At 44.9% G+C, this 27,238-nt stretch overlaps 1 protein-coding gene across 1 annotated transcript in view; it reads left to right on the forward strand.

Annotated features, from left to right (window-relative positions):
• SAXO1 (stabilizer of axonemal microtubules 1) overlaps positions 1–25,285 on the forward strand; it is a 71,324-nt gene extending 46,039 nt beyond the window's left edge. Inside the window, exon 2 of the mRNA XM_069963493.1 lies at positions 24,228–25,285. Coding sequence (XP_069819594.1) covers positions 24,228–25,255 — 1,028 coding nt within the window. The 3' untranslated portion in view covers positions 25,256–25,285. The remainder of the gene's footprint in view (positions 1–24,227) is intronic.
• Positions 25,286–27,238: the final 1,953 nt, after the last annotated feature.

The following is a 27,238-nucleotide window of genomic DNA, read 5'->3' on the forward strand; positions in this document are numbered from 1 at the left end:
ATTGCATAGCTGAATGTACTGTAAAGGTTAACTATGCACTTGTTTGGTTCTTTGTTGTCCAATCCTTAGGCTATGTTCACACTGCGTAAAACCGCAACGGCCATAGTTTTTGTGCAGTGCAACACAGCCTATTGAGCAATGGCATCCCAGCCGGAGCGTACACACATCGTATACGCTCCGGCCGGCATCTGTGTGGCCCCGCAAATAACTGACAGGTCAGTTTTCTGCGGCTGGAATTCAGTGAATTCCGGCCGCAGAAAGACCTGTCAGTTCACGCAGTGAAGCAAGCGGCTCCGGCCGCTCACTTCATTGTGTGCTATGGTAAGCTCTAATGCGGGCGCACGCTGATGCGCCCGCATCAGAGCTCTGCGGCCGGATTAATCATCCCGCCGGTACTTAAGTACGGGCCGAGATGATCCGGCCAGAGACCGGCCGTTCCGTGACCCGGCCTGGGTCACGGAACGGCCGGTCTCATACGTAGTGTGAACATAGCCTTAAGCAGGTACTAGATACCACACTGCCCTATCACACACTTAGGCCTTGTTTCTTCCAGAAGCCTCCCCATCAACTGGAGACAAGTCCCGTCCACTACTATATAAAACCTCTATTTGTTCCTGGGTGGGGTCTTCTAGTCAGCATTCTTGTACAGAAGGTACACAGAGAGTTGTTCTTGCAGAAGCTTATTCCAGAGCTTGGCCTGGAGGCCAGGTCCCCTGGCAGGGACTCTATGCTACTGATTCCTTCTAAGTACCCCTTTACAAGAGTTATGCAGTGCTAAAGGCTAAAGGTGGGGTAGCTACCATCAGTATACCTTGTCTACGTCAGGTTACCTTATCAGGGGTGACAATCCTTACACTAGTCAGGACGTTCCAGAAAAATACAGGTGAACTATAGTGGAGCAAAGAGCAGATAAAAATGAAGTACTTAATTGATCTTAGCTTGGCCATCTCAGGGAACCTTGCGTGGCTAGCTATGCCTGGTTGTGCAAGCCTGGGCTTGTGCTGCCAGACCTGGCACTTGGTGATCCTTTCTGGCAAGAGGCGGTATCTTTGTAAACCATGAGTACGAGTATCTTCTATGAAGATTGTTCACAAGCTACATTGCCCCGACAGAGTACTGTTACTACTTAGGCATGGCCCCTTACCTTTCTCACAAGCCAAGTTCAACTACATCATAACCTTACTTTCAAGCCAAGTACATAGCCAGTTATCTACACCTTTATATCTCTGTGGTGTCTCACCACTGTTGCTGTCTATGGCACCTTAGTAAGTCACTCCCTCAAGTTCACAAGAGTGAAAGATGTAGTATTGTGTTTTCCCCACTAGGTGGCACTACTGTTCTGCTTAACCTGTTGCACAGCTGAAGGAGAAAAAGGGGTTAATTATTTTGTATCACATGTTATGCGTTAACCAATCTCAGGTGCTTGTTTTCTTCTGTCCTATCTCGTCTCTTCTTTCTCTCATACACAGAAAGCCCCACCACTCAGAGGAGGGTTTAGTTTAGCCCCTGTAGGAGGAGTTAGCTTTGGTGGAAGGAAGTGTTTAGTCCAGATTTAGTATTCAGTATGAGAAGAAGCAAAACCAAACCAGTCTCTGCAGAAGTTAAGCCAGGGCCTGGCTTTGGCCACCTGACCCTGACAAAGACAAAAGACAGCAACTAAAGATCTCTTTATGTAAGAAACTAAGATTAGTATGCAGTGCTAAGCTCTACTTAGAGGAGAGAAACCATCTAGGGAAACCCTTGCCTACACCAGGAACCTCTCTAAAAAGTGCAGGGCAGTTACCTAAAGCAAGAGGAACTGACCCCAGTAGGACAAAGCTACCGTGCAAAGGTCTACATATCCTGTGCAGCCAAGATGACTGGGAAACCTCAAAGTCTGCTACACCCAGATAACGAAGACTGGGGCTCGTATTACCCGCTTAGGACAGGTATCCTGCAACTAGAAGGCATAGGGGGGTTCAAAGCCACTATAGGCATCCTTGAGTAAGAGTATCTTCTTATCTCTTCTGTATCTACACTTGTTCTGGCAGAGCACGTTCACAACTTTGGGCAGGGCTCTTCTGGCAACACCTCTTCTCTTTTCTCTTTCTCTACAAAGCACCTACTACTGCAAGTACTGGTTCTACCTCGCTGTCTGCACCTACGTTCTGTGTTAAGAATTGCACTGTTTTCATCACGTGTAGTGTTCACCCTGAGCTATTATACAGTAAAGTATTGTGTTTTTTACTAAATGCATAAGACTCTGGTAGCATCTGCACCTACACACCATCGTACACTTGGGTTATTTCCCCTTTCTGTGAGTGGCGGTACCAGCAACCCAGGGTGGGTCTGTTACCACTCCAGGCTACTGTGATAAGTGCCCAAGTGACCCTAAACACCCCCAGAAGTTACCGACTATAGGGGCAGCCAAAGAAGATCAACATCTGGTCCTTAAGCCATAGCACAGGGGCTTACTTAAGATGATATCACACCTCAAGAACCCAGCTTAACTTCTCTGTGTTGTTCATCAGGAGAAGGACTATTGCTATATTTTTGCACCTTGCTGCCTTATACTGTGTTGTATTTGCTGTTTTTCTTTTTAAGAACTTGGACTCTGTGGTTGCTCTGCAATACACCTACATCAAGTCATGTGTCAGTATACCCAGGGGTGGGCATACCTCTCCTGGCCACTGTGAAAAGTGCCTAGTCGGTACACCCTAACACCTAGCCCACTGCTAATTCTAACACCTAGCAACCCCAGGTTACTGCATCTGAAAGACAGCAGCCATGTTTGTACAATCATGAACAACCCAATTAACTTATCTTGTATCACAGCTACTCTCTAGTTCATGGGTCTCCAAACTGCGGCCCTCCAGCTGTTGCAAAACTACATTTCCCATCATGCCTGGACAGCCAAATCCAAAGCTTTAGCTGTCCATGCATGATGGGAGTTGTAGTTTCACAACAGCTGGAGGGCCGCAGTTTGGAGACCCATGCTCTAGTTATATAGTCTATTGACAAAGATGGAAGCAGTCACATTACTATAGCATAAAATGTGCGTTCTCATTCATCTAATTAAAATTACTTTTAACTCTTTTCTTTTGAACAGACATCATCACTGTCCACATCATGCTTCTGGAATATAAAATAAGCTTGAAAAACCTTGCCTGATAGCTGAATACACGGATAAGTACCTTGCACACCAGTACAGACCATTGGTCTCCTACAAACCAAAAGATGTCTTCTAAAAATCAGCAACAGAGATGGAGTATTTAAACACTTTTAGGTTAGATATAGTAACTGTTGATATGTTGCAGTCCTGTTTCTTAATCCTTAAAAAGAACTTGTCATGTTGAAAATGTAGTCCAGACTGTAGACAATGTTATAAACAGGAGGAGCTAAGCAGGTGGAGATATAGTTTTGTTCTAGGATTTATTCATGTAAATATTTGCTCAGTTTGGGCTAAGCAGTCAGGTGGGTGGTCCTACTTAATCTCAGTTGTCTTTGTATACACACTTTTAGACAACTGAGAACCGCCCACTTGACTTTTTAGCCCAGAAGGAGCATTCCTTTGGAATACATTGGAATACATTTCAATGTGACAAGTTCCCTTTAAGAATTATCTTTCTAAGACATGACATTGTTTATATCCATCCTTGAACATATCTGGCAAATATATGCATGTTTTTTACAGTATCATCAAGAGATAATTTGATATTACTTTGGTTATGTACTTATGTAAGTATTGTTTATAGCAGCTGATATGATGCATACACTTGTTATTTAATGGTTGCGCCCATTTATGTGGCAGAAAGTGAAGCCTTGTGTTATTTTATGGATGAAATGCTCAATATGTAATACATTACAATAACACTGTGCTATATATTTGCTTTATATTTTTTATTGTCTGTGAAGGGAGTTTTCTCCCAATAGTTGATGACACATAGGGGTGTGACTGTAAACCAAATGTGTTACATAAATAAGTGAGTGCACTTTAGGGCTTCATAATAAATGCACATGTTTCATATGTAAATATAAATAAGATAGTTCTGTGTTTTTGTATGTTTATAAATAAGATAGTTTGCCTTTCTTTAAGGGGGCTATCCTAAGATTATAAAGTATTGCTTATAGAGAAGATAGGTGATAAATGTCTGATTGGATTCAACTGCTGGGGCCCCAGTGCTATGTCCACCAAGATTGTCTCTGGAGTTCACAAAGAAGTAATCTTGGGAGCCCCCTTTACAGCTATTTTTCCTGTATCAAGATGGGACAAAGAAATGGTGATCAGCAGGGATTCAGTGGGCATTAGGGTATGTGCATACAATGGAATCCCGATGGAACACACGCCGTGGATTCCGCAGCTTCCTCCTCTCCGCTGCTCCCATAGACTTCATTCTATAGTTGCCAGATTCTGACGTCTGCCAGAAGAATGAGCGGGTTCATTCTTTTGGCGGACAGCGGAATATGGCTATAGAATAAAGCCTATAGGAGCAGCGAGAAGAGGAAGCTGCGGAATCTGCGGAGGGTGTTCCATCAGGATTCCATAGTGAGCACATACCCTTACAATGGCAATAAAATGTCACTTAGTGAAAGTGCAGCAAGGGAACAGTTGCAATGGCTAATTATGACTTTATGGTATTTTTATAGAGCAGATTATGTCCTTTACATGGTAGCCCCTTGAAAACGCACAGTTTGCAGCAAGTATGAACCTAACAAAAAATATATGGACATGAACACCATCTACAATCAAGACTATTGTCCACATTTTGTTAAACCATCAGTGGCTTACAGACCTCTGCTATCTAGGCAAACCTGCAAAGACAAGATGGACATAATATCTACATATCAAGGTAATTTGATAAATCATATTTGCCACCAGCCAAGCTAATTTTAGGTAAATTTTAGGTAGAGATGTTTCTCTTCCCCTCTAAAGGTTTACAGAGTACACACAAATAAATTAAAGAAACCTGTGGCCAAGCTCAAAAAATAAAGATTGAATAGCTAAGGGTATACTAATTACACAACTTTTTACCGTTTCTTCATACTTCCTCCTATGTAACCCCTAAAAAAAGGATGTGTTTTGATCCGTTCTTTTTGTAATGGAAGTCAATGGAAAAACTGAACAAAATGGATGCCCCCAAATCCATCAATTGCCTAAATTAAAAATTGTCACGGTCCTTAAGGCTATTTTTGGCTCTGTCCTTGAAGGGTTAAATGGGTCAGTTAGCAAAAATGCAGTGTGAACCCAGCCTAATATTAAAGAGGTTATCTGAAGAGCAGAAAAGGTCCTACCTGTTCTATTCTCTGGGGCTGCACTTCCTTCCTCTGGCCATCTTGCATGTTAACTTCCGAGATGAGGGGGAGTGTGGGAATGCTGCATAATGTTATCAATGTTGTGGAAACGTCAGGAAGCTATTCACCATTGTGTGCAGGTGAAACTGTGCAATGCCTGCCCCATGCACATGCCCCCTTCTCATGACCATCCGAGACAGCCAGGGGGAGGAAGTGGAACCCTGGAAAGCTGGTTAAAGTCCCCCATAATAATGACTTCATTGGGGTTTGTTGCCTCATCTATTTGCCTGAATAATTGTATCTATGCTGCTTCTGTTATCCCATACCTGCCAAGTGTTCCTCTTTTGGAGGGACAGACCCTGCTTTTGAGCCAAGTCCCTATGTCCCTCTTTGCCCCTTACATGTCACTCCTTTTGACCTAGAAATGACATTGGCACAAAATGATATACTTTCTATGTTGCTCTAGAAAGTGTCTGGTTTCTTAATCATGTGACATTCTGGCCCCTGTCACACATCATATCACACATGCAGTTCATATTGCCCCATAAACATCTGTAGGTGTTACAGATCCGTTTTAGGGACATGATCTGTGCCACAAAAAAATTATTAAGCCATTGTGCGTTCATGTCACTTTTTGAATGAGTGGGTCCTTGCAAATGCAGACAGTTACTGAAACACATTTGTAATCCTGTTTGCAGTTGCTGGTCTGCAATTACAGACAAGGTGTGAATGGGAGGGATGGGGATCGGAGAAATAGGATGTCCTGAATGTGCACCGCAAAGACTACTGGGAAATGTAGTCTGATAGCAGTGCAAAGGAGCAGCTAGAGATTTGGAACAGGCAGAAAACCACATCAGAGGAGCAGGACTACTGTAAAACCACATGAAGTGTGTCAGGAGGAACATAGGTAAGAACCTTGCATTGTTTGGAAGCTTTTTTTAAATTTTTTTTTTAGAAGACGGCAGTAGCAGTCACTGTAGTAGTATGTTTTTAACACATTAAACCCCCATAACAATAATCAGTTTTCTTGCCACATACATGGTATGATGATCAGGCACTTTTCTTAAAGGTTGCATGTTACCTACATGGCACAACTTATAAACACTTTGCCCAACTGGACATACATAATACAAACAATAGACTCTCTAACTGGCCCGACTAGGCAAGATGCTTATGCAGGGCCAAGAGATAACCTCAACCTGTGGTCCATAAGACATCTGGGCATCTTCTTACAGTTGGGCACCTGTATAGAGGAAGGAGATGGCAACTCATAGCAGACTGCCATCCTTGTGGCTCTTGCATAGGGATGTACTCCACCTCCTCACTAGGTTCCAGGCAATCCCTTTTGACAACAAACAGGGTGCTACACACGTCTCCTGATATCCCACTCCTGCCCCTTCCTCTGTCCAAGCTATGTACGATAGGTCAGGGGTAGAGATGAGCAAACCTCGAGCATGCTTGAGTCCATCCGAACCCGATCATTTGGCGTTTGATTAGCGGTGGCTGCTGAAGTTGGATAAAGCCCTAAGGCTATGTGGAAAACATGGATATAGTCATTGGCTGTATCCATGTTTTCCAGACAACCTTAGAGCTTTATCCAACTTCAGCAGCTCCCGCTAATCAAATGCCGAACGATCGGGTTCGGATGGACTTGAGCATGCTTGACGTTCGCTCATCTCTAGTCAGGGGTAGAGTAGAAGGCAATGGTGCGGTTTTTGCAGTTAAAGAGTTCCATTATTCCCACTAGTATAGCTGCCATAGTTAAGCTGTTTTAGTACGACTTGTTAAAGGTTTGCTCATCTCTACAGAATACCCATTGGAAATACTATGGGGGAGATTTATTGTAGTGTCCCAGAACAGGTGGTCCACTAAGTTTTGTGTCACCGAGGTAAAAGGTAACTCTGTCAGGCAAACTTGTTGGGCAGAAGGCGGTCAGATATACATATCTATACATGAGTATAAGTATTCTTCTTTTCTACTATTCTCCTCCCTGAGGCAGAGTACAGTTCCACCTTGGACAAGGCCCCAAAGACGGTCCCTATGCCTTCTCTAAAGCCAAGCCTTACTTCACTTCTACGTCTAGTCTCTGTTCCTTAAGTCACTACCTAACGGACTACTGTCATCTATCACCGCTAAAGTTCTGAGATTATTCAGTTATATTGCACTGAAGTTTACAAGTAAAACTCACCTTTGGTTAAGTGCTGGGTACGGCCTGGAATTCCGGGATTCAGCCTAGGTAATAGCCTAGGTATTAGGCTGAATCCTGGAATTCCAGGCAGTACAGGGCACTCTCCTTCTTCCCCAAGGACTGGGAAGGATTCAGCAATCAAATGCAGTAGGTTTGTGAATGTTCGAGTTCACTGATGCGTGGCGCTGCCGGGGATAGGACGGGACACCCCCGGCAGCCGCGCATCAGCCGGGGGCCCGGACGAGCTTGAAGAAGGAGAGGATCATCAGGGGAGCAAGTTGTTAGGTGAGTTTGTGTTTTTTATTTTTTATTTTTATTCTGCTTGGGGAAGAGGGGGCCATCTATAAGGGATGGGGGAAGAGGGGGCCATCTAGAATGGATGAAGAAGACGTCCAGGGCAGATGGAGAAGAAGAAAATGAAAAGGGAAGAACTGTGATCAGAGAAGACGTCTCCAGTGAGTCATCTGATATAACTGCTATGCAATTTATATGGTGTATACAACCTTGTGGAGCTGCGTCTACATCTATATGACTGTATGACGTGATAGTGATCTGTGTACAGTGGATCTTATTCAGTAGCAGCGGTGGTGTTAGTATGTGCTGGTATTAGTCAGTATGTTGTGGTGTTAGTCATTATGTGGTGGTGTTAGTCAGTCTCTTCCAACACAGGAGCCAGAAACAGCTATCTCTGCAAGTTAAGTGCTTTTATATTGTATTTGTGAGCGAGTTTTGGAACGTGCAAGTTTTTGATCTAAAGTGTGTTTTTGTCTCAAGTGTGGGACTTTAATATTCTGGGAAGGAGTATATAACATACCTGTTACGGAGTGATATCTGTCCTTACTGGGTTTATATATAACAAATCCCTGTACACATATAGTATATAGCAAGGTAGTATAGATTAGTTTATCTGTATTTATTTTCCTAGGGGTTATATACATTGTATCTGGTTTACTTGGGACACATTACTATAGCCTGTATACACACAAGCTTGCTGGGGGTTACACAGGTGGATGGTCAGGGGGATTGATTGCTAATTAAGAGTGGATAAATTACATCTGTGTGAAGCCTGCCAGTCTCTTCCAACACAGGAGCCAGAAACAGCAATCTCTGCAAGCTAAGTGCTTTTATATTGTATTTGTGAGCGAGTTTTGGAGCGTGCGAGTTTTGGCGCTCCAGTTCGTCGCATTGTGGATCGGGCTGACAGATTACTGGGAGGGGCTGGCGATGACCCAGCAGTCATGGTGCACATTGGCACCAATGATAAAGTTAGAGGTAGGTGGCGGGTCCTTAAAAACGATTTCAGGGACTTAGGCAGGAAGCTTAAAACTAGGACCTCCAAGGTGATATTTTCCGAAATATTACCTGTACCACGAGCCACACCTGAGAGACAACGGGAGATTAGGGAGGTAAATAAGTGGCTCAGGAGCTGGTGTAGGATAGAGGGGTTTGGGTTCATGGAGAACTGGGCCGACTTCTCGGTCAGTTACAGGCTCTACAGTAGGGACGGGCTGCATCTCAATGGGGAGGGTGTAGCCGTGCTGGGAGAGAAGATGGCTAAGAGGTTGGAGGAGTGTTTAAACTAGGGACCGGGGGGAGGGCAACTACAATATAGTAAGTGAAGACAGAGTAGATGGAGAGCTGGGCCTAGATTATGGAACTGGGGGTGGAGCGGCGGGAGGGGTTAGAACAGTCACTAGTGACAAGAGGAAAGGGAATATGGAAAAACATATTAAATGTATGTATACTAATGCTTGAAGCGAGACCTGGCTGGATGAGAGTTATGACTGGGCTGTTAATATCCAGGGTTATAGTCTATTCAGAAATGACCGTAAAAATGAGAAAGGGGGAGGGGTCTGTCTATATGGTAAATCATGCCTTAAGCCCATTCTGTGGGAGGATATAAGTGATGATAATGTGGAGTCTCTTTGGGTAGAAATAAGGGGAGGGACGAAGAATAATAAAATTCTTATAGGAGTGAGTTATAAACCTCCAAGTATAGTGGAAGAGTCAGAAAATCTTTTTATAAGACAAATAGATGCGGCAGCGAAGCAGGGGGAAGTCATTATTATGGGGGACTTTAACTACCCAAATATAAACTGGAAAGCAGAAACCTGCAGCTCCAGGAAGGGAAGCAGGTTTTTGGAAATAGTAAAAGATAATTACCTTTCCCAACTAGTACTGGAACCAACAAGAGGGGAGGCGCTCCTGGACCTAATATCAAAGAATATCAAAAATAGACAGAATATCAAAAATAGAGGTGGGGGGGGGGGGTCACCTAGGTAATAGTGACCATAACATAGTAAGTTTTCAAATATCCTTCAATAAAATGATTAGTAGAGGGGCTACAAAAACATCAAATTTCAGGAAGGCTAATTTCCAAAAACTAAGAGAGGACCTTGGGAACATAGACTGGGACAATGCCTTCAGAAATAAAAGTACACAAGAGAAATGGGAAATATTTAAGAGCATCCTGAGTAAATCGTGTGAACGGCACATACCATATGGGAATAAAAGTAGTAGAAATAAGAGAAATCCAATGTGGTTAACTTCAGCTGTAAGGGGTGCAATAAATGATAAGAAACAAGCATTCAGACTACTAAAACAAGAAGGTAGAGGGGAAGCATTGAGCAACTATAGACAGAAGAATAGAATGTGTAAAAAGCAAATAAAAGAAGCAAAAATAGCAACAGAAAGAAGGATAGCCACAGAAAGTAAAACAAATCCCAAAATGTTCTTCACCTATATAAACAACAAAAGACTTAAAACCGAAAATGTTGGTCCCCTCAAAAATAATCTGGGTGTAATGGTGGAGGGGGAAGAGGAAAAGGCCAATCTATTAAATACTTTTTTCTCTACTGTATTCACAGAGGAGAATCCCATAACAGAGGACATGACTAGGGATAATGTAAATCCTCCCATAAATCTCACCTGCCTAACACAACAAGAAGTGGGGAGACGCCTTAAAAACATTAACCCCTTGCCTCCGCAGCCTGTTTTGGCCTTAATGACCAGGCTCATTTTTCAAAATCTGACCTGTCTCACTTTATGCGCTTATAGCTCAGTGATGCTTTAACGTATGCTAGCGATTCTGAGATTGTTTTTTTGTCACATATGGCACTTTATATTAGTGGCAAAATTTGGTCACTACTTTGTGTGTTTTTTGTGAAAAACATCAAAATATCATGAAAAATTTTAAAATTTTGCATTTTATGAACTTCTGAAATTCTCTGCTTCTAAAAAAGGAAGTCATAGCACATAAATTAGTTACTAAATCACATTACCAATATATCCTCTTTATTCTGGCATAATTTGGGAAACATATTTTACTTTTTTAGGCTGTTATGGGGCTTAGAAATTTATTAGCAAATTATCACATTTTGTGAAAGTTTCCAAAACTGATTTTTTTTTAGGGACCAGTTCTTTTTTAAGTTGATTTAGGAGGCTTGTATGCTGTAAAACCCCATAAGTGACCCCATTTTGGAAACTAGACACCTTAAAGAATTAATCTAGGGGTATAATGAGCATTTTAACCCTACAGGGGCTGGAGGAAAGTATTCACAATTAGGCCTTAAAGAAATCGAAAATTTTAATTTTCCAATAATATATATGTTTAGATTAAAGTTTCTCCTTTCCAAAAGGAACAAGAGAGAATCTGCACCCCACAATTTGTAACACAGGTTCTCTTGAGTACAACGGTACCCCATATGTGGGCGTAAACCACTGTATGGGCACACAGCGGGGCTCAGAAGGAAAGGAGCCAATTAGCATTTTCAGTGCAGATTTTGCTGAAGAAGTTTCTGAGCGCCAGGTGCGTTTGCAGCGCCCATGTAGTGCCCGTAGAAGAGAACCCCCCCAAAAGTCACCCCATTTTGGAAAGTACACCCCTCAAAGAATTCATCTTGGGGTGTGGTGACCATTTTGACCCCACAGGTATTAGAGGAAAGTATTTAAAATTAGACAGTAAAAATGAAAAACTCGAATTTTTCCAATAATATGTTCGTTTAGTTTAAAATTTCTCAATTTCACAAGGAACATGAGAGAATCCGCACCCCAAAATTTGTAACGCAGGTTCTCCTGAGTACAACGGTACCCCATATGGGGGCATAAACCACTGTATGGGCACACAGGAGGGCTCAGAAGGAAGGGAGCGCCAATTAGCATTTTCAGTTCAGATTTTGCTGAAGAAGTTTCTGAGCCCCAGGTGCGTTTGCAGAGCCCCTGTAGTGTCCGCAGAAGAGAACCCCCCCATAAGTCACCCCATTTTGGAAAGTGCACCCCTCAAAGAATTCATCTTGGGGTGTGGTGACCATTTTGACCCCACAGGTATTAGAGGAAAGTATTCAAAATAAGACAGTAAAATTGAAAAACTTGAATTTTTCCAATAATATGTTTGTTTAGTTTGAAATTTCTCAATTTCACGAGGAACAGGAGAGAAGCTGCATGCCCAAATCTGTAACGCAGGTTCCCCTGAGTAGAACGGTACCCCATATGTGGGCATAAACCACTGTATGGGCACCCAGCCGGGCTCAGAAGGGAAGGAGCGCCAATTAGCATTTTCAGTGCAGATTTTTCCGAAGAAGTTTCTGAGCGCCAGGTGCGTTTGCAGCGCCCCTGTAGTGCCAGCAGAATAGAACCCCCCCAAAAGTCACCCCATTTAGGAAAGTACACCGTTCAAAGAATTCATCTTGGGGTGCAGTGAGCGGTTTGACCCCACAGGTATTAGAGGAAAGTATTCAAAATAAGACAGTAAAAATGAAAAACTCGAATTTTTCCAATATATGTTCGTTTAGTTTAAAATTTCTCAATTTCACGAGGAATGGGAGAAAAAATGTACCCCAAAATCTGTAACGCAGGTTCTCCTGAGTACAACGGTACCCCATATGTGGGCATAAACCACTGTATGGGCACACAGCAGGGCTCAGAAGAAAGGGAGCGCCAATTTGCTGGAGCAAAACCGCAGCTAGTAATGGTTATTAGAATAGCGCAGTTACTAAAATACAAAAAAAAAAAGAGATTACAGGTAATGTGGGGTGGTTACGGATAATCTGTGGTGGTTACGGGCAACCTGCGGTGGTTACGGGCAACGAGGGGTGGTAACGGGCAACGTGGGGTGGTAACGGGCAACCTGGGGTGGTTACGGATAAACTGAAGTGCTTATAGGTAATCTGGGATGGGAACCTGTAACGTGCGGTGGTCGGGGGCAACGTGCGGTGGTCGGGGGCAACGTGCGGTGGTCGGGGGCAACGTGCGGTGGTCGGGGGCAACGTGCGGTGGTCGGGGGCAACGTGCGGTGGTCGGGGGCAACGTGCGGTGGTCAGAGGCAACGTGCGGTGGTCAGAGGCAACGTGCGGTGGTCGGGGGCAACGTGAGGTGGTCGGGGGCAACGTGCGGTGGTCGGGGGCAACGTGCGGTGGTCAGAGGCAACGTGCGGTGGTCAGAGGCAACGTGCGGTGGTCAGAGGCAACGTGCGGTGGTCAGAGGCAACGTGCGGTGGTCAGAGGCAACGTGCGGTGGTCAGAGGCAATCTGGGGGGAATTACATGTGATTAGGGGCAACCTGGGGGGGTTACAGACAATCTGCGGTGGTTACGGGCAACATGGGGTGGTTACAGACAATCTGGGGTGGTTACGGATAAACGAAAGTGCTTATAGGTAATCAGGGGTGGGTACATGTAATTTTGGGTGGTTACGGCAATCTGGAGGGGGTCACTGGCAACGTGTGTGAGTTAGAGGCAACGTGCAGTGGTTAGAGGCAACGTGCGGTGGTTACGTGCAATATGCGGGGTTACGGGCAATCGGGGCTGATTACGGACCATCTGGAGGGGCTCACTGGCAATTTGGGGTGGTTACAGGCAACGTGCGGTGGTTATGGGCAACGTGCGGTGGTTATGGGCAACATGCGGTGGTTATGGGCAACATGCGGTGGTTATAGGCAACATGCGGTGGTTATAGGCAATGTCCGGTGGTTATAGGCAACGTGCAGTGGTTAGTGGCAACGTGCGGTGGTTAGTGGCAACCCGCAGTGGTTATGGGCAACGTGCGGTGGTTAGTGGCAACGTGCGGTGGTTATGGGCAACGTGCGGTGGTTAGTGGCAACGTGCGGTGGTTATGGGCAACGTGCGGTGGTTAGTGGCAACGTGCAGTGGTTATGGGCAACGTGCGGTGGTTAGTGGCAACGTGCGGTGGTTATGGGCAACGTGCGGTGGTTAGTGGCAACGTGCGGTGGTTATGGGCAGCGTGCGGTGGTTATGGGCAACGTGCGGTGGTTAGTGGCAACGTGCGGTGGTTAGTGGCAACGTGCGGTGGTTATGGGCAACGTGCGGTGGTTATAGGCAACGTGTGGTGGTTATAGGCAACATGCGGTGGTTATAGGCAAAGTCCGGTGGTTAGTGGCAACGTGCGGTGGTTAGTGGCAACGTGCGGTGGTTAGTGGCAACGTGCGGTGGTTATGGGCAGCGTGCGGTGGTTATGGGCAACGTGCGGTGGTTATAGGCAACGTGCGGTGATTATGGGCAATCTGGGGTGGATACGGGCAATCTGGGGTGGATACGGGCAATCTGGGGCGGATATGGGCAACCTGCGGTGGTTACGGGTAATTTGGGGGGGCTAGGGGTAATCTGGGAGTAAACTGCAATTATTACTATAATAAAAAGTGTGTGTTTTATTTTTTTGTATGTTTTTCACTTTTTGTACTTTATACATTAATTTTCACTGTATTACTATGATTACTGTGATATTTTCTATCACAGTAATCATAGTTCAGTGACAGAGACCAAATTGGTCTCTGTCACTTTAAATTTTCAGAGCTAACTGATTCTGGAGCGCATGCGCACTTCAGAATCAGCCTGGACGTCGAGGAGGACGGAGCTCCGTGGATCAGGTAACGTATGTGCGGAAGGGGGGGTGACTGGGGGACGGGGGTGACTGGGGGGGTGGGGGGCGACTTGGGGGGGGGGCACGGTGACACTTTTTATCCCCTGTCACCAATGATTTATGGTGACAGGGGATAAAAAGTGCTGATCAGCACTGGGAACAGGCGATCGGCGGGATATAGTATATACCCCCGCTCGCCTGCTCCGGGACCACACGGGGGGGTCCCCGATCACTGCCCCATGCTCTCCGCTACCTCCGGTGGCGGAGAGCATGGGGCTTTGATCACTTATTCATTTCCATCCCTGCCAACAAACATCGTTTGTTAGCAGGGATGGGGGCGGCCATCTTGGATCTGATGGCCGCCCGGGGAGGGTGATCGGGGGGCTGATCTGGGGTCTGAGGGGACATTTTTCATCTCCCCCCACCGTGGATTCACGGTGGGGGGAGATGAAAACTATCGGCGGCGCCGGTAATGCCCGGTACCGGCGGATCGCCGCTAAAGAGGTAGTAGCGGCGATCCGCCGGTATCGGAGGACGAGGGGAGGGGGCCGGGGGACACAGACTGAGTGGCGGTGGGGGGAGGCAGCGTTCTGCAGCCTCCCCCCGCCGCCCGATCGGCGGGGGACACTGAATCTCCCCATAGACGCTGCGGTCGCATTGACCGCGGCGTTTATGGGGTTAACTGCCCGGGGGGGAGCGCGGCTCCCCTCCGGGCAGTGGCAGCAGGAGGATGCTGTGTGACACAGCCTCCTCCTGCTGCCCGATCTCACCCAGGGACAGACGGGGGAGGCAGGGAAAGCATGACGTCCAGGGACGTCATGATGCATTCTGCCACTGCTTTTCATGACGTCCCTGGACGTCATATTGGGGGAAGGGGTTAAAATCCATTAGTCACCGGGCCCAGAAGGTATCCATCCTAGAGTTTTGCAAGAATTAAATACTGTGTAAGACAGACCGTTATTCCTAATATTTAAAGATTCTATTAGACAGGGATTGTTCCACAGGACTGGCGCATAGCTAATGTGGTACCAATATTCAAGAAGGGGTCAAAGAGTGATCCTGAAAACTACAGGCCCGTAAGTCTAACATCTATAGAGGATAAAGTATTTGAGGGGTTTGTAAGAGATGCTATACTGGTGTATCTTAATGAAAATAATATTATGACGCAGCACCAGCATGGATTTATGAGGGATCGGTCCTGTCAGATTAATCTGATCGGCTTCTATAAAGAGGTAAGTTATAGATTGGACCTAGGGGAGGCTGTGGATGTTGTATATCTGGACTTTTCAAAGGCATTTGATACTGTGCCGCATGAAAGGTTGGTCTACAAAATGAGGATGCTGGGACTCTCTGCAGTTCATTCACTAGGTCCCCCCGCGTGGTTCTGGGATTTTTGCTCACCGTTTTTGTGATCATTTTGACCCCATGGGGTTAGATTTTGTGTGGAGCCCCAGATTGAGGGAGATTATCAGTGGTCTTGTATGTCTTCCATTTTCTAATTATCGCTCCCACAGTTGATTTCTTAACTCCAAGCTGGTTGCCTATTGCTGATTCAGTCTTCCCAGTCTGGTGCAGGGCTACAATTTTGTTTCTGGTTTCCTTTGACAGCTCTTTGGTCTTCACCATAGTGGAGTTTAGAGTCTGACTGTTTGAGGGTGTGCACAAGTGTCTTTTTATACTTAAAACAAGTTTAAACAGGTGCCATTACTACAGGTAATGAGTGGAGGAAAGAGGAGACTCTTAAAGAAGAAGTTACAGGTCTGTGAGAGCCAGAAATCTTGATTGTTGTAGGTGACCAAATACTTATTTTTCACCATAATTTGCAAATAAATTCTTACAAAGTCAGACAATGTGATTTTCGGGATTTGTTTTCTCATTTTGTCTCTCATAGTTGAGGTCTACCTATGATGTAAATTACAGATGTCTCTCATCTTTTTAAGTGGGAGAACTTGCACTATTGGTGACTGACTAAATACTTTTTCCCCCACTGTATATACACATACACCTACCAGTAGCATCACTTGGTTGTGAAAGGGGGGGCCCAAGTTGACCTCTCGCACTAGGGCCCAGGAAACATTAGCTAAGCACCTAACCTCAGCACCCTGGGTCATGGCATTATGAATGCTGTGGCCGGGGTTAACGCCAAGGAGAAGTCGCAGATTCACCCCTTCTTTGCGTATACCTGCTGTATCCCCCACCCTGATGGGTGGGCGGGGGATGTTGGGAAGGCAGAACGGCAGGAGCAGTTCAGGCTGTGCCTCTTAGTAAATCCGGTGGGGTAACTGGGGGCAGGCACTAACTTAAGACCGGCATACTTCATGAATGTCTCCCCTATAGGTTCACTGCACATGTACTTGTGAGGCAGAGTATTTGATAAAGGATAAGGAATAGCTAATAGAAATAAGGCTATTCAATTTCTAGGAGGGAATCTGCTATATATGAGTACTGGTGGCAGCTTGTTTTCCTGAAGCTAAATAAAATGTTTATATTATCTAATTTTAACATATTAATACATTCAAGATGTGAGATACTAGAGCCGCTTGCTTCATTGTGTGAACTGACAGGGTTTCCTACGGCCGCAATTCATTGAATTGCGGCCGCAGAAAACTGACATGTCATTTATTTGCGGCCCCGCACGGGATCCTGGCCGGAGCATATACGATGTGTATACGCTCCGGCCGGGATCCCATTGAAACTAAGGCATTGTTCCACCCCGCTAAAAGTACGCCCGTTGTTGCCGATGGCAACAATGGCCGTACTTTTACGTAGTGTGAACATAGCCTTATAGCTAAGTTGACAACAACCAATAGCGTATGTTTTAAAATGAAGACGTTTTTCTATATTCCCATTGAAATATTGATATAGGATAGAAAAGGAGCAAGAAAAGAGGTTTTAACTGCTGTTTTTCTTTGTGGTCCTTTTTTGAGGGTCATTTTCATGGTACATGGATATTCAGGACAGGCCTCCAATCAGCTCACTTCTATAGGCTCTATGAATCAATGAACTGATTGATAACATTGGCTTTTGGACCCTAATATTCATAGTTTTACATTCTCCAAACTGGTAAAGGGATATTTGTTGGCATTGATAGAAGCTGGCGTCATCAGCCGCTCAGCCGCGATTGGCTGAGCACAGTTATGCTCAGTCAATCGCGGCTGAGCTTCGGATGACGCTGCAGAGGGCGGCCGGCACTTGGGAAGATCCGCCGGCCTCCCGAAGAAGACGTCACTGCTGACGATCGGAGACCGTGGACGACACGAGATGCGGTGAGTATAATGCACCACACTTCCGGGTCTAGCGTGGGTGGGGGGAAACATGGGGAAGGGGGCCATTCACAGACATAACATACATTACAAAGTTGTATAACTTTGTAATGTGTGTTATTCTGTGAATAATTTTTTTATCGCCGGACAACCCCTTTAATGCAGCAACCATTGTAGATTTCGAACATTCTAACCATTTTAATGTGTTTTCCTAAAATGTAACTGCTATAACTTCTACCTGGAACTAGAGCACATTTTTAATTGTAAAAATGTACAAGGAATCCGGATTCCACATCTGCATTATCTGTTTGAGCTGCTTTCAAGATTAACATATATTGCTTGAGAAAAGTCCCCAAACAAAGAAACTAGAATTTACATGTAACCACAATAAAGCACAGCCTTAAATGTGAAAAACAGGAATAAAATAGACCTTTATGCTTTGCCAGTTTTCTAGCTAGTGAGTGTACATGTATAATCAGGTTGTGCTCATTATTGCTACATTCTAAAAAGCCCAAGGGGCATATGTACCAATGTGTTTGGGCTCTTTTTTTTTTTGCTAATACAGAGTTTTTGGCGCACAGTGTGTTGCACAACATTTATCAAGGCAAATTAGCTAGATTTCTATAGTTTACATCATATTCCCCATTTCTCAATTTTTGCTCTAGGAGGGGGCATGGTTTCAGATTAGCTACCTTTTGGCTGATTTATCGGTGTGATTAACTGTTGCGTAAAAAAATGTGCAGCAGTAATCCACTACTATCCTAGAGTAATTGTGCCAAAAACTGCTCAACAATTATCAAGACACTTGCGCTTAATAATAATTTGTGTGCAACAACCATAAAATTTTGCGCAGCCCATAGAGAGTATCACCTGCTTAAAAAAATTGCACAGATGATACATTCCACCTAAGACTTAACTAGTGATGAGTGAATACTCTTCGATCGAATAGATATTCGATCGAATAGTAAGGTATTTGATCTTTAGAATATTATCGAATAATTCGCCGAATATTCGATAAATATTCGATAAGTGTTCAAATCCCCCAGCTTCCGGCCTTTACCTCCAAGTGGTCGAATAGATGCCTTTCAATAATCGAATACTTGTTCCCATTGACTTTAATGGGATTGAATATTCGATCATATATTCAAATATTCGGGAGATATGCGTACGAATATCGAATATTCGAACATTTCACTATTCGCTCATCACTAGACTTAACCTTACATAGATTAGTGACAGTTTTAATTAAATAAAACACATATATAATTATGTACAATAAAACTCTTAACTATGTCTTTTCATAAGAAGGAAGACTAACGTGAAAGAACCCCCCATTATGAATTCAACCATATGTACCTTTATACCTTACGTAAACAAAGCCTTATGGTATGCCCAGAGCTCTTATTGTACTGAAATTCCTAGATATACTAACAAGTAAATCCCCGAATAGATAAAGGCCATAATACAAACATGTGACTTGTCACTTTGAGGTCAATGTGATTTCCTTGTTCAGTTGACCTTAAGCATTTTGTATACAGATGTTCATATACATCACATTTTTGAGTCATTTGAGAAATTACCTAAACATGTTCAGACCAGGGACCACTCTAGGTTTTGTCCGGAGACAAAATCTGAAGTGGTGCAGAAATCCTCCATGTCGGCCATTTTATAGACAGACTCACCACAGAGCAGGGCAGCCCAGCCTGGAGGAGGGGAGTCAGATTTTAGCTCTGAGGTACACAGGGAGCTGCTGTCAGTAAGTGCACTGACCAGGGCCGGATTAAAGGGAGGGCACCAGGGGCATGTGCCCGGGGCCTCCACCACTTAGGGGCCCCCACCAGCAGGAACCCTAGTAACATAGTAACATAGTAAATAAGGTTGAAAGAAGACAAGAGTCCATCAGGTTCAACCTAGGAAAATCCTACTGTGTTGATCCAGGAAGGCGAAAAACCCCTATGGGGCAGAAGACAAACGCCCCACCACAGGGAGAAACTCCCCCCCCCCCCTCCCCCGACTGCAATGGCAACCAGAACAATCCCCGGATCAACGTATCACCAGAAATCTAATGCCCATAACTTGTAATATTATATTTTTCAAGAAAAGCATCCAGGCCTCCCTTGAACTTATTTACTGAATCAGCCATGACAACATCATGTGGCAGAGAGTTCCACAGTCTTACCGCTCGTACAGTAAAGAACCCGCGTCGATGCTGATGATGAAATCTTCTTTCCTCTAGACGTAGAGGATGCCCCCTTGTCATTGTTACAGACCTAGGAGTAAAAAGACCACTACAAAAATCTCTGTACTGTCCATTCATATATTTGTACATTGTGATCAGATCGCCCCTAAGACGTCTTTTTTCTAGCGTAAATAACCCCAAGCGTGATAACCTGTCCTGGTACTGTAACCCACCCATTCCCTTAATGACCTTTGTTGCCCTCCTCTGCACCCGCTCTAGTTCAGCTGTGTCCTTCTTATATACCGGTGCCCAAAACTGTACACAGTATTCCAAGTGTGGTCTGACCAGTGATTTATAAAGAGGCAAAACTATGTTCTCATCTTTAGCATCTATACCTCTTTTGATGCATCCCATTATTTTATTAGCCTTGGCAGCTGCTGCCTGGCACTGATCACTAAAGTTGAGTTTACTGTCCACCAATACCCCCAGGTCCTTTTCGGAAGTAGTTTTACCCAGTGTTTTATTATTTAGCACATAACTGTAGTTATTATTTCTATGGCCCAAATGCATAACCTTACATTTATCCACATTAAACTTCATTTGCCATTTCTCCGCCCAAGCCTCTAGCTTCTCCAAATCCCTCTGTAATATGATATTATCCTCCTCTGTGCTGATTACTTTACCCAGTTTAGTATCATCTGCAAAAATGGAGATTCTGCTCTGTAGCCCCTCTACAAGATCATTAATAAAAATATTAAAAAGAAGTGGACCCAACACTGACCCCTGTGGTACCCCACTAGTAACTAAAACCCAATCTGAATATGTTCCATCAATGACCACCCTCTGTTTTCTATCACACAACCAGTTACTTACCCATTTGCATACGTTTTCCCCGAGTCCCAGCATCCTCATTTTGTAGACCAACCTTTCATGCGGCACAGTATCAAATGCCTTTGAAAAGTCCAGATACACAACATCCACAGCCTCCCCCAGGTCCAGTCTATAACTTACCTCTTCATAGAAGCCGATCAGATTAGTCTGACAGGACCGATCCCTCATAAATCCATGCTGGTGCTGAGTCATAAGATTATTTTCATTAAGATACTCCAGTATAGCATCTCTTACAATCCCCTCAAATACTTTACCTACTATAGATGTTAGACTTACGGGCCTGTAGTTTCCAGGATCACTCCTTGACCCCTTCTTGAATATTGGTACCACATTAGCTATGCGCCAGTCCTGTGGAAGAATCCCTGTCGTAATAGAATCTTTAAATAATAGGAATAACGGTCTGTCTAACACAGTATTTAATTCTTGCAAAACTCTAGGATGGATACCTTCTGGGCCCGGTGATTTATGGATTTTAATATTTTTAAGGCGTTTCCCCACTTCTTGTTGTGTTAGGCAGGTGAGATTTATGGGAGGATTAACATTATCCCTAGTCATATCGTCTGTTATGGGATTCTCCTCTGTGAATACAGTAGAGAAGAATGTATTTAGTAGATTGGCCTTTTCCTCTTCCCCCTCCACCATTACACCCAGATTATTTTTGAGGGGACCAACATTTTCGGTTTTAAGTCTTTTGTTATTTATATAGGTGAAGAACATTTTGGGATTTGTTTTACTTTCTTTGGCTATCCTTCTTTCTGTTGCTATTTTTGCTTCTTTTATTTGTAGATCGGTTGGCAACAGAGCACAGAAAGTGTTGTGTTCTCACATTGCGTTATTAACACAAACACAATGTGGGAATACACTCTGATACTGAGCCCCTGTCTCTAGGATCTGGCATCTTCCTCTGCACTGCAGCCTCTAGTGACCATCACGTGCGCAACAGAGGAGGATGCAAAGCAATACAGCCAGGAGCGAGGAGGGCCTGTGCTAAGTTGCTTACAGTAAGCTGCCATCTGTATAGATCGTGGCATAGTTTATTTATTGGGGGGGTTGTCGCCCGGGCCTCCACCAACCTTAATCCGGCCCTGGCAGTGACTACACTTACTAATACTGCACACTGAGCAATTTTGCTATAAAGTGGCCAACCCCTTTAATATTAGCCTAGCAGAGTGCAGTGTAAGTCCATACCATATCTGAGACCACCTTAGTGTGGTGGGATGGTACACATTGTTTGATCAAATGGTATGTCAGGAGCCTATTTTTTTTCTATAGCAGTTTTGCAACTATAAATATCTATATTGGCCATGTGTCTTGCCATTTGCAGCATGCTGTTGTACCATTAGCCATTGTATTGTAAATGCTTGTATACCAGTTAATAAATAACAGTGTGCAAATAACTGGACCAGACAGACTGGGTAGATTTGCCTTAACAATCTTAGGGGGCATTCACAAGTTCTATACTTAAAGGGGTAGTGCACCCAAAAAATTTTTCTTTCAAATCAACTGCTGCCATGAAGTGCCAGAGATTTGTAATTTACTTCTATTAAAAAATCTCAAGGCTTCCAGTACTTATCAGCTGCTGTATGCCCAGCAGGAAGTGGTATTATTTCCAGTCTGGAGAGCAGGAGAGGTTTTCTATGGGGATTTGCTCCTTCTCTGGACAGTTCCTGACATGGACAGAGGAGGCAACAGAGAGCACTGTGTCAGACAGGAAAGAAAACACCACTTCCTGCTGGACACACAGCAGCTGATAAGTACTGGAAGGCTTGAGATTTTTTAATAGAAGTAAATTACAAATCTCTGGCACTTCATGGCAGCAGTTGATTTGAAAGAAATTTTTTTTTGGTGCACTACCCCTTTAAGGTCCGTGCTTGGACGATGTGTTACAGACTGGAATTCAGAACTATTGGCATCATCATTCATTAAGATGGCGGGAGATCCAAAACTGTTTACATCTTTGCGCTACTGTACGTGCAGACATGGTGGGGGAGATTTGTCATATATGGTGTAAAGTAGAACTAGCTTAGTTGCCCCTAGCAACCAATCAGATTCTCTTTCATTTTCCAGAGAATCTGTGAGAAATGAAAAATAAAATTTGATTGGTTGCTAGGGGCAACTGGGCCAGTTCTACATTACACCAGTTTGATCTCCCCCAGTGTGTCTGTAATTACAGATTGTATGAATGCCATCTAACACGTATTGTAAGGGTACAAACCCACTTGCCGGAGCTGCAGCGAGTCTCCTTGCTGCGTTTTTGCAGTGAGACTCGCTGCAGATCCCAGCCCTATACTTTCATTAGCAGAGAAACTCGCAGCAGGGATGTACATCCCTACTGCGATTTTGTCTGCAGCCCTCCCCATTAACCCCCTAGCCGCCGGACATTATACATTACCGGGTCCCCGTTCCTGCTTGCTTCGGGGCTCCCGGTGTCTTCACGGCCCGCCCGGCCAATCAGTGCGCTGCGGCGGGGCAGCGCATTGATTGGCCGGGCAGAACGTGTCGGGAGCCGCCGAAGCAAGCAGGAGCGGGGACCTGGTAATGTATATCCTGCCCCCCCCCCTGCAGCCCCGATCGCCCCCGGCCGCATGATCGCCCCCCGCACCCCCCGGCCCTACCATAGCCCCCCGCAGCCCCCGGCCGCACGATCGGCCCCCGCAGCCCCCGGCCGCACGATCGCCCCCCGCCTAAAACCTCCTGTATAATAAATGTGATGAAAGACTGTGGGCAAATCATGCACTGGGGGTGGTAGCCCAAGATGCCTAATAAGCATAAAGATTAAACTCCTAATGACACAAATGTAAGAAACTTACCCTCATCCTTAGCTCTCCTAGTGCAATAGGGACATATCAGCAGGTTAGATTATTTTATCCTGCTGATAGTTTCCCTTTAAAACCACAGTTTCATTTGAGTAATGTCAGTATTAGTGTTAAAATATCACTAACATCTGCCCACATCTAATCAATGGAGATTAAAGGGGTATTCTCATTGCCAAAACCTTTAATATTTTATAAATGATTCAAAAGAAAGCAATTTTGCCAATGCTTTTCGTTAGTAAAATTGCTTACTTAAACATTTTGTCCCTCTTCTCCTCCGGTGTAACTGACAGCTTGTTGCTAGGTTACCAACCACTGCTCTCCTCTCTGTGAGTCAATGCCAGCCTGCAACATCTTTGGGTGGTTGGGACCTCGGGAGGTGGTGAGTATGATTTTTGAGCTTCTGTATAACCCATCTCCAGGGCTTGTGGCTTGACTCTAAAGACGTGTAATCTCAGTAGGCGATACAGAGATGCAGAGATGATTCAGCTAAGCACCACTGTGTCCTGTCTTCACTGACCCCACCCAACAAGAAAGTCAGGGCAGCATAACTTTATTTTGCTGTGAATTATCAGTCAACTGACTTGTAATTGGTTAGCATGTTGTAGAAGAATAAGCAGGCATTTCTAGAAAGACAAAATAGAAAAAACTAAAAGCAACAATAATAATAATCTGAACAGTCATCATAATCATTGATTTAATAGTATATAGATTAAATTGTACATTAAAATTGTTTTTTTTTCCTTACAGATGATTACAAATTATGGAACTTCTCCAAGAGGGAATCCATAAGACCAATCAATGCTTATTATCCACCAAAGGAGAAGTTTGACATAAACTCCACATTTCAAGACCATTTTCAGTTCTGGCCAACCAGACCAACACAGTCTTATAAACCAGTACATTTGTATTCAGGATGCTTAGAGCCCATGAATTATATAACAAATTATAACATAGAGTATGTGCCACACCAGATAGAAAAAAGAGTACATAAAAAGGAAAATTATAGGCCCAGCAAAGACACATTTAATTGCCTTGCTACTCAGAGGCAAGATCATAAAGGTTTACCAGAAAAAGCAGCAAAATCATTAAAACCTAGATACAGCTTAGCAGGCAGAGCATTTATTTGCTTGTCTGAATTCCAAGACAAGTACCAAATGTGGCCTCTGCCACCTTCCTTCGAGAAGAAGTCTGTTCCCTACCAGAAGCCTACAGATAAAATGGACGTCATATCAACTACCCAGTTTGATTACACGCCGCACATTCCTCAAAGGCAAGCATCATATAAGCCAGTCCAGCAATATCAGAAGGGTTCTAAAGCTTTTGAAGCAAGTTCAACAATGAAAGAAGATTTTAAACCTTGGCAATGTAAGAAGGTATCTCCAATATGGCAACAATCAAATCTTCAACTTCCAATAGACTCCTTTGAAACTACAACTACTACTAGACATGACTATGTGCTGCACCCTCTCATGCACACCGCATCTTTCAGACCAGTCAATAAAGCATCAATGTCATTGATGCCCATCGATTCACAAACCACTTACAGCACCAGCTACACTGTGAAACCATTTCCGACTTGCTCCACTGCACACAAAGATCTTCCCAAGTATCTTTATCTAGGGACAGACTCTCTCGGACGCATGCCGTACAAATTACAGTGTGAAAAAGAAACTAAACCTGATATCAGTCACACAGCAGCAGTCCCACTATCCCCAGAATGTCCTCAATGGGAAAATAAAGTTATGTCTCTGAATGAAACGGAAACCGTAGCCTGATGTTGGCTCAGGCTGAAATAAACATTTACTGCCCGATATCTTTGTTTTTCTAGAGTTTATTTATCAGATTTATGCTTCTCTTCTACAAACACACAGAAATAAGAAAAACAATTTGTTGCTATTCTGCCATATGCTAGTACAGTGGTACCTCGGTTCTTGAACTTAATTGGTTCCGGAAGGCAGTTTGAGAACCAAGCAGCGTCTTCCCAAAGGAAAATATTGTAAATGGGTTTAATTGGTTCCAGCAGCCACCAATAATTACCTACAGTACCCATATATTATATTGAAAAGTGCCCAGTTTACAGTACATTACAGAACATCACTATACTGTACAGGTTGTTATACACAAGAAACATTCAACATAACCAGCAATTATAGTACAGTAGTCACCAACTCCTCACTCATCCACATCAGCACTGTATCAGATGGGAGATGGTGGTGCACTGACTGCACTACTGCTATACAGTATATGCACTCCAGCAGTCTTATAAAGTATTGTACAGGATGGACGATGGTGGTGCACTGCCTGTACGACTACTGTACTGTATATGCACTCCAGCAGTCTTATACAGTACAGGATGGGTGATGGTGGTGCACTGACTGTACTACTACTACTGTACTGCATATGCACTCCAGCAGTCTTATACAGTACTGTACGTGAAGCCTTACCAGTGCGAAGCTCACCAGGTACAACCCACCATGCATGCTTGCACGGTGCTCGAAAAGTATTTGAGAACCGAGCAAGAGTTTGAGGACCAAAGCAAATTTTGCTTAGGTAGAATAGAAAGTTTCCAGTATTTTCTAGAACAGGGGAAGGGAACGTTTGCTCTCCAGTTGTTGCAAAACTACAACTCCCATCATGCCTTGGCTGTCCAGGCATGATGGAAGTTGTAGTTTTGCAACAGCTGGAGAGCCAATGTTCCCTAACCCGGTTCTAGACCTTACTAGAAGGTGGGTGGAGTATGCTAATATGCTACCGATAAAAGGTTTGTAGAGGCAGAGTACTGCTAAGACAAATTGAGCAGCTTTTGAGAAGACAAGAACACAAAGAAACTAAGAATGGAGAAAGAAAATCTGCTGCAGACAGTGGCGTAGCCACCGTGGTCGCGAGGGTCGCCGCCGCGACCGGGCCCGCCACAAGGGGGGCCCGCGGGGCCCCCCGATCAATCACTCTTGTGACCGCAAGCATTGTTTTGCTTGCGGTCACAAGAGTCTGGCTCCGTCTTTCCCACGGCTGCTGCGCGGCTGCCGGGGGTGTCGCGTCTTACCCCCGGCAGCGCGCGCATCCCAGAACTCCCTGCGCGCCTTGGGCCCTGACTTCCGGTTTCCGGCGCGCAGGGAGTTCTGGGATGCGCGCGCTGCCGGGGATAAGACGCGACACCCCCGGCAGCCGCGCAGCAGCCGCGCAGCCGGGGACAGATCGAAGGAGTGAGGATCAACGTGGGAGCGCGATGTCAGGTGAGTTAAGTTTTGTTTTTTTATCAGCCTGTACGGGTGGGGGGAAAGGAGGGGGCCATCTATGAGGGTGGGGGGAAGGAGGGGGCCATCTATGAGGGTGGGGGGAAAGAGGGGGCCATCTATGAGGGTGGGGGGAAAGAGGGGGCCATCTATGAGGGTGGGGGGAAAGAGGGGGCCATCTATGAGGGTGGGGGGAAAGAGGGGGCCATCTATGAGGGTGGGGGGAAGAGGGGGGCATTTATGAGGGTGGGGGGAAGAGGGGGGCATTTATGAGGGTGGGGGGAAAGAGGGGGGCCATCTATGAGGGTGGGGGGAAGGAGGGGGCCATCTATGAGGGTGGGGGGAAAGAGGAGCCATCTATGAGGGTGGGGGGAAAGAGGGGCCATCTATGAGGGTGGGGGGGGGGAAAAGGGGACCATCTATAAGGGAGGGGGGGAAAGGGGACCATCTATAAGGGAGGGGGGGAAAGGGGACCATCTATAAGGGAGGGGGGGAAGGGGACCATCTATAAGGGAGGGGGGGAAG

This window comes from Dendropsophus ebraccatus, chromosome 3 (assembly GCF_027789765.1).
Source record: "Dendropsophus ebraccatus isolate aDenEbr1 chromosome 3, aDenEbr1.pat, whole genome shotgun sequence".
NCBI classification, from domain to species: domain Eukaryota; kingdom Metazoa; phylum Chordata; class Amphibia; order Anura; family Hylidae; genus Dendropsophus; species Dendropsophus ebraccatus.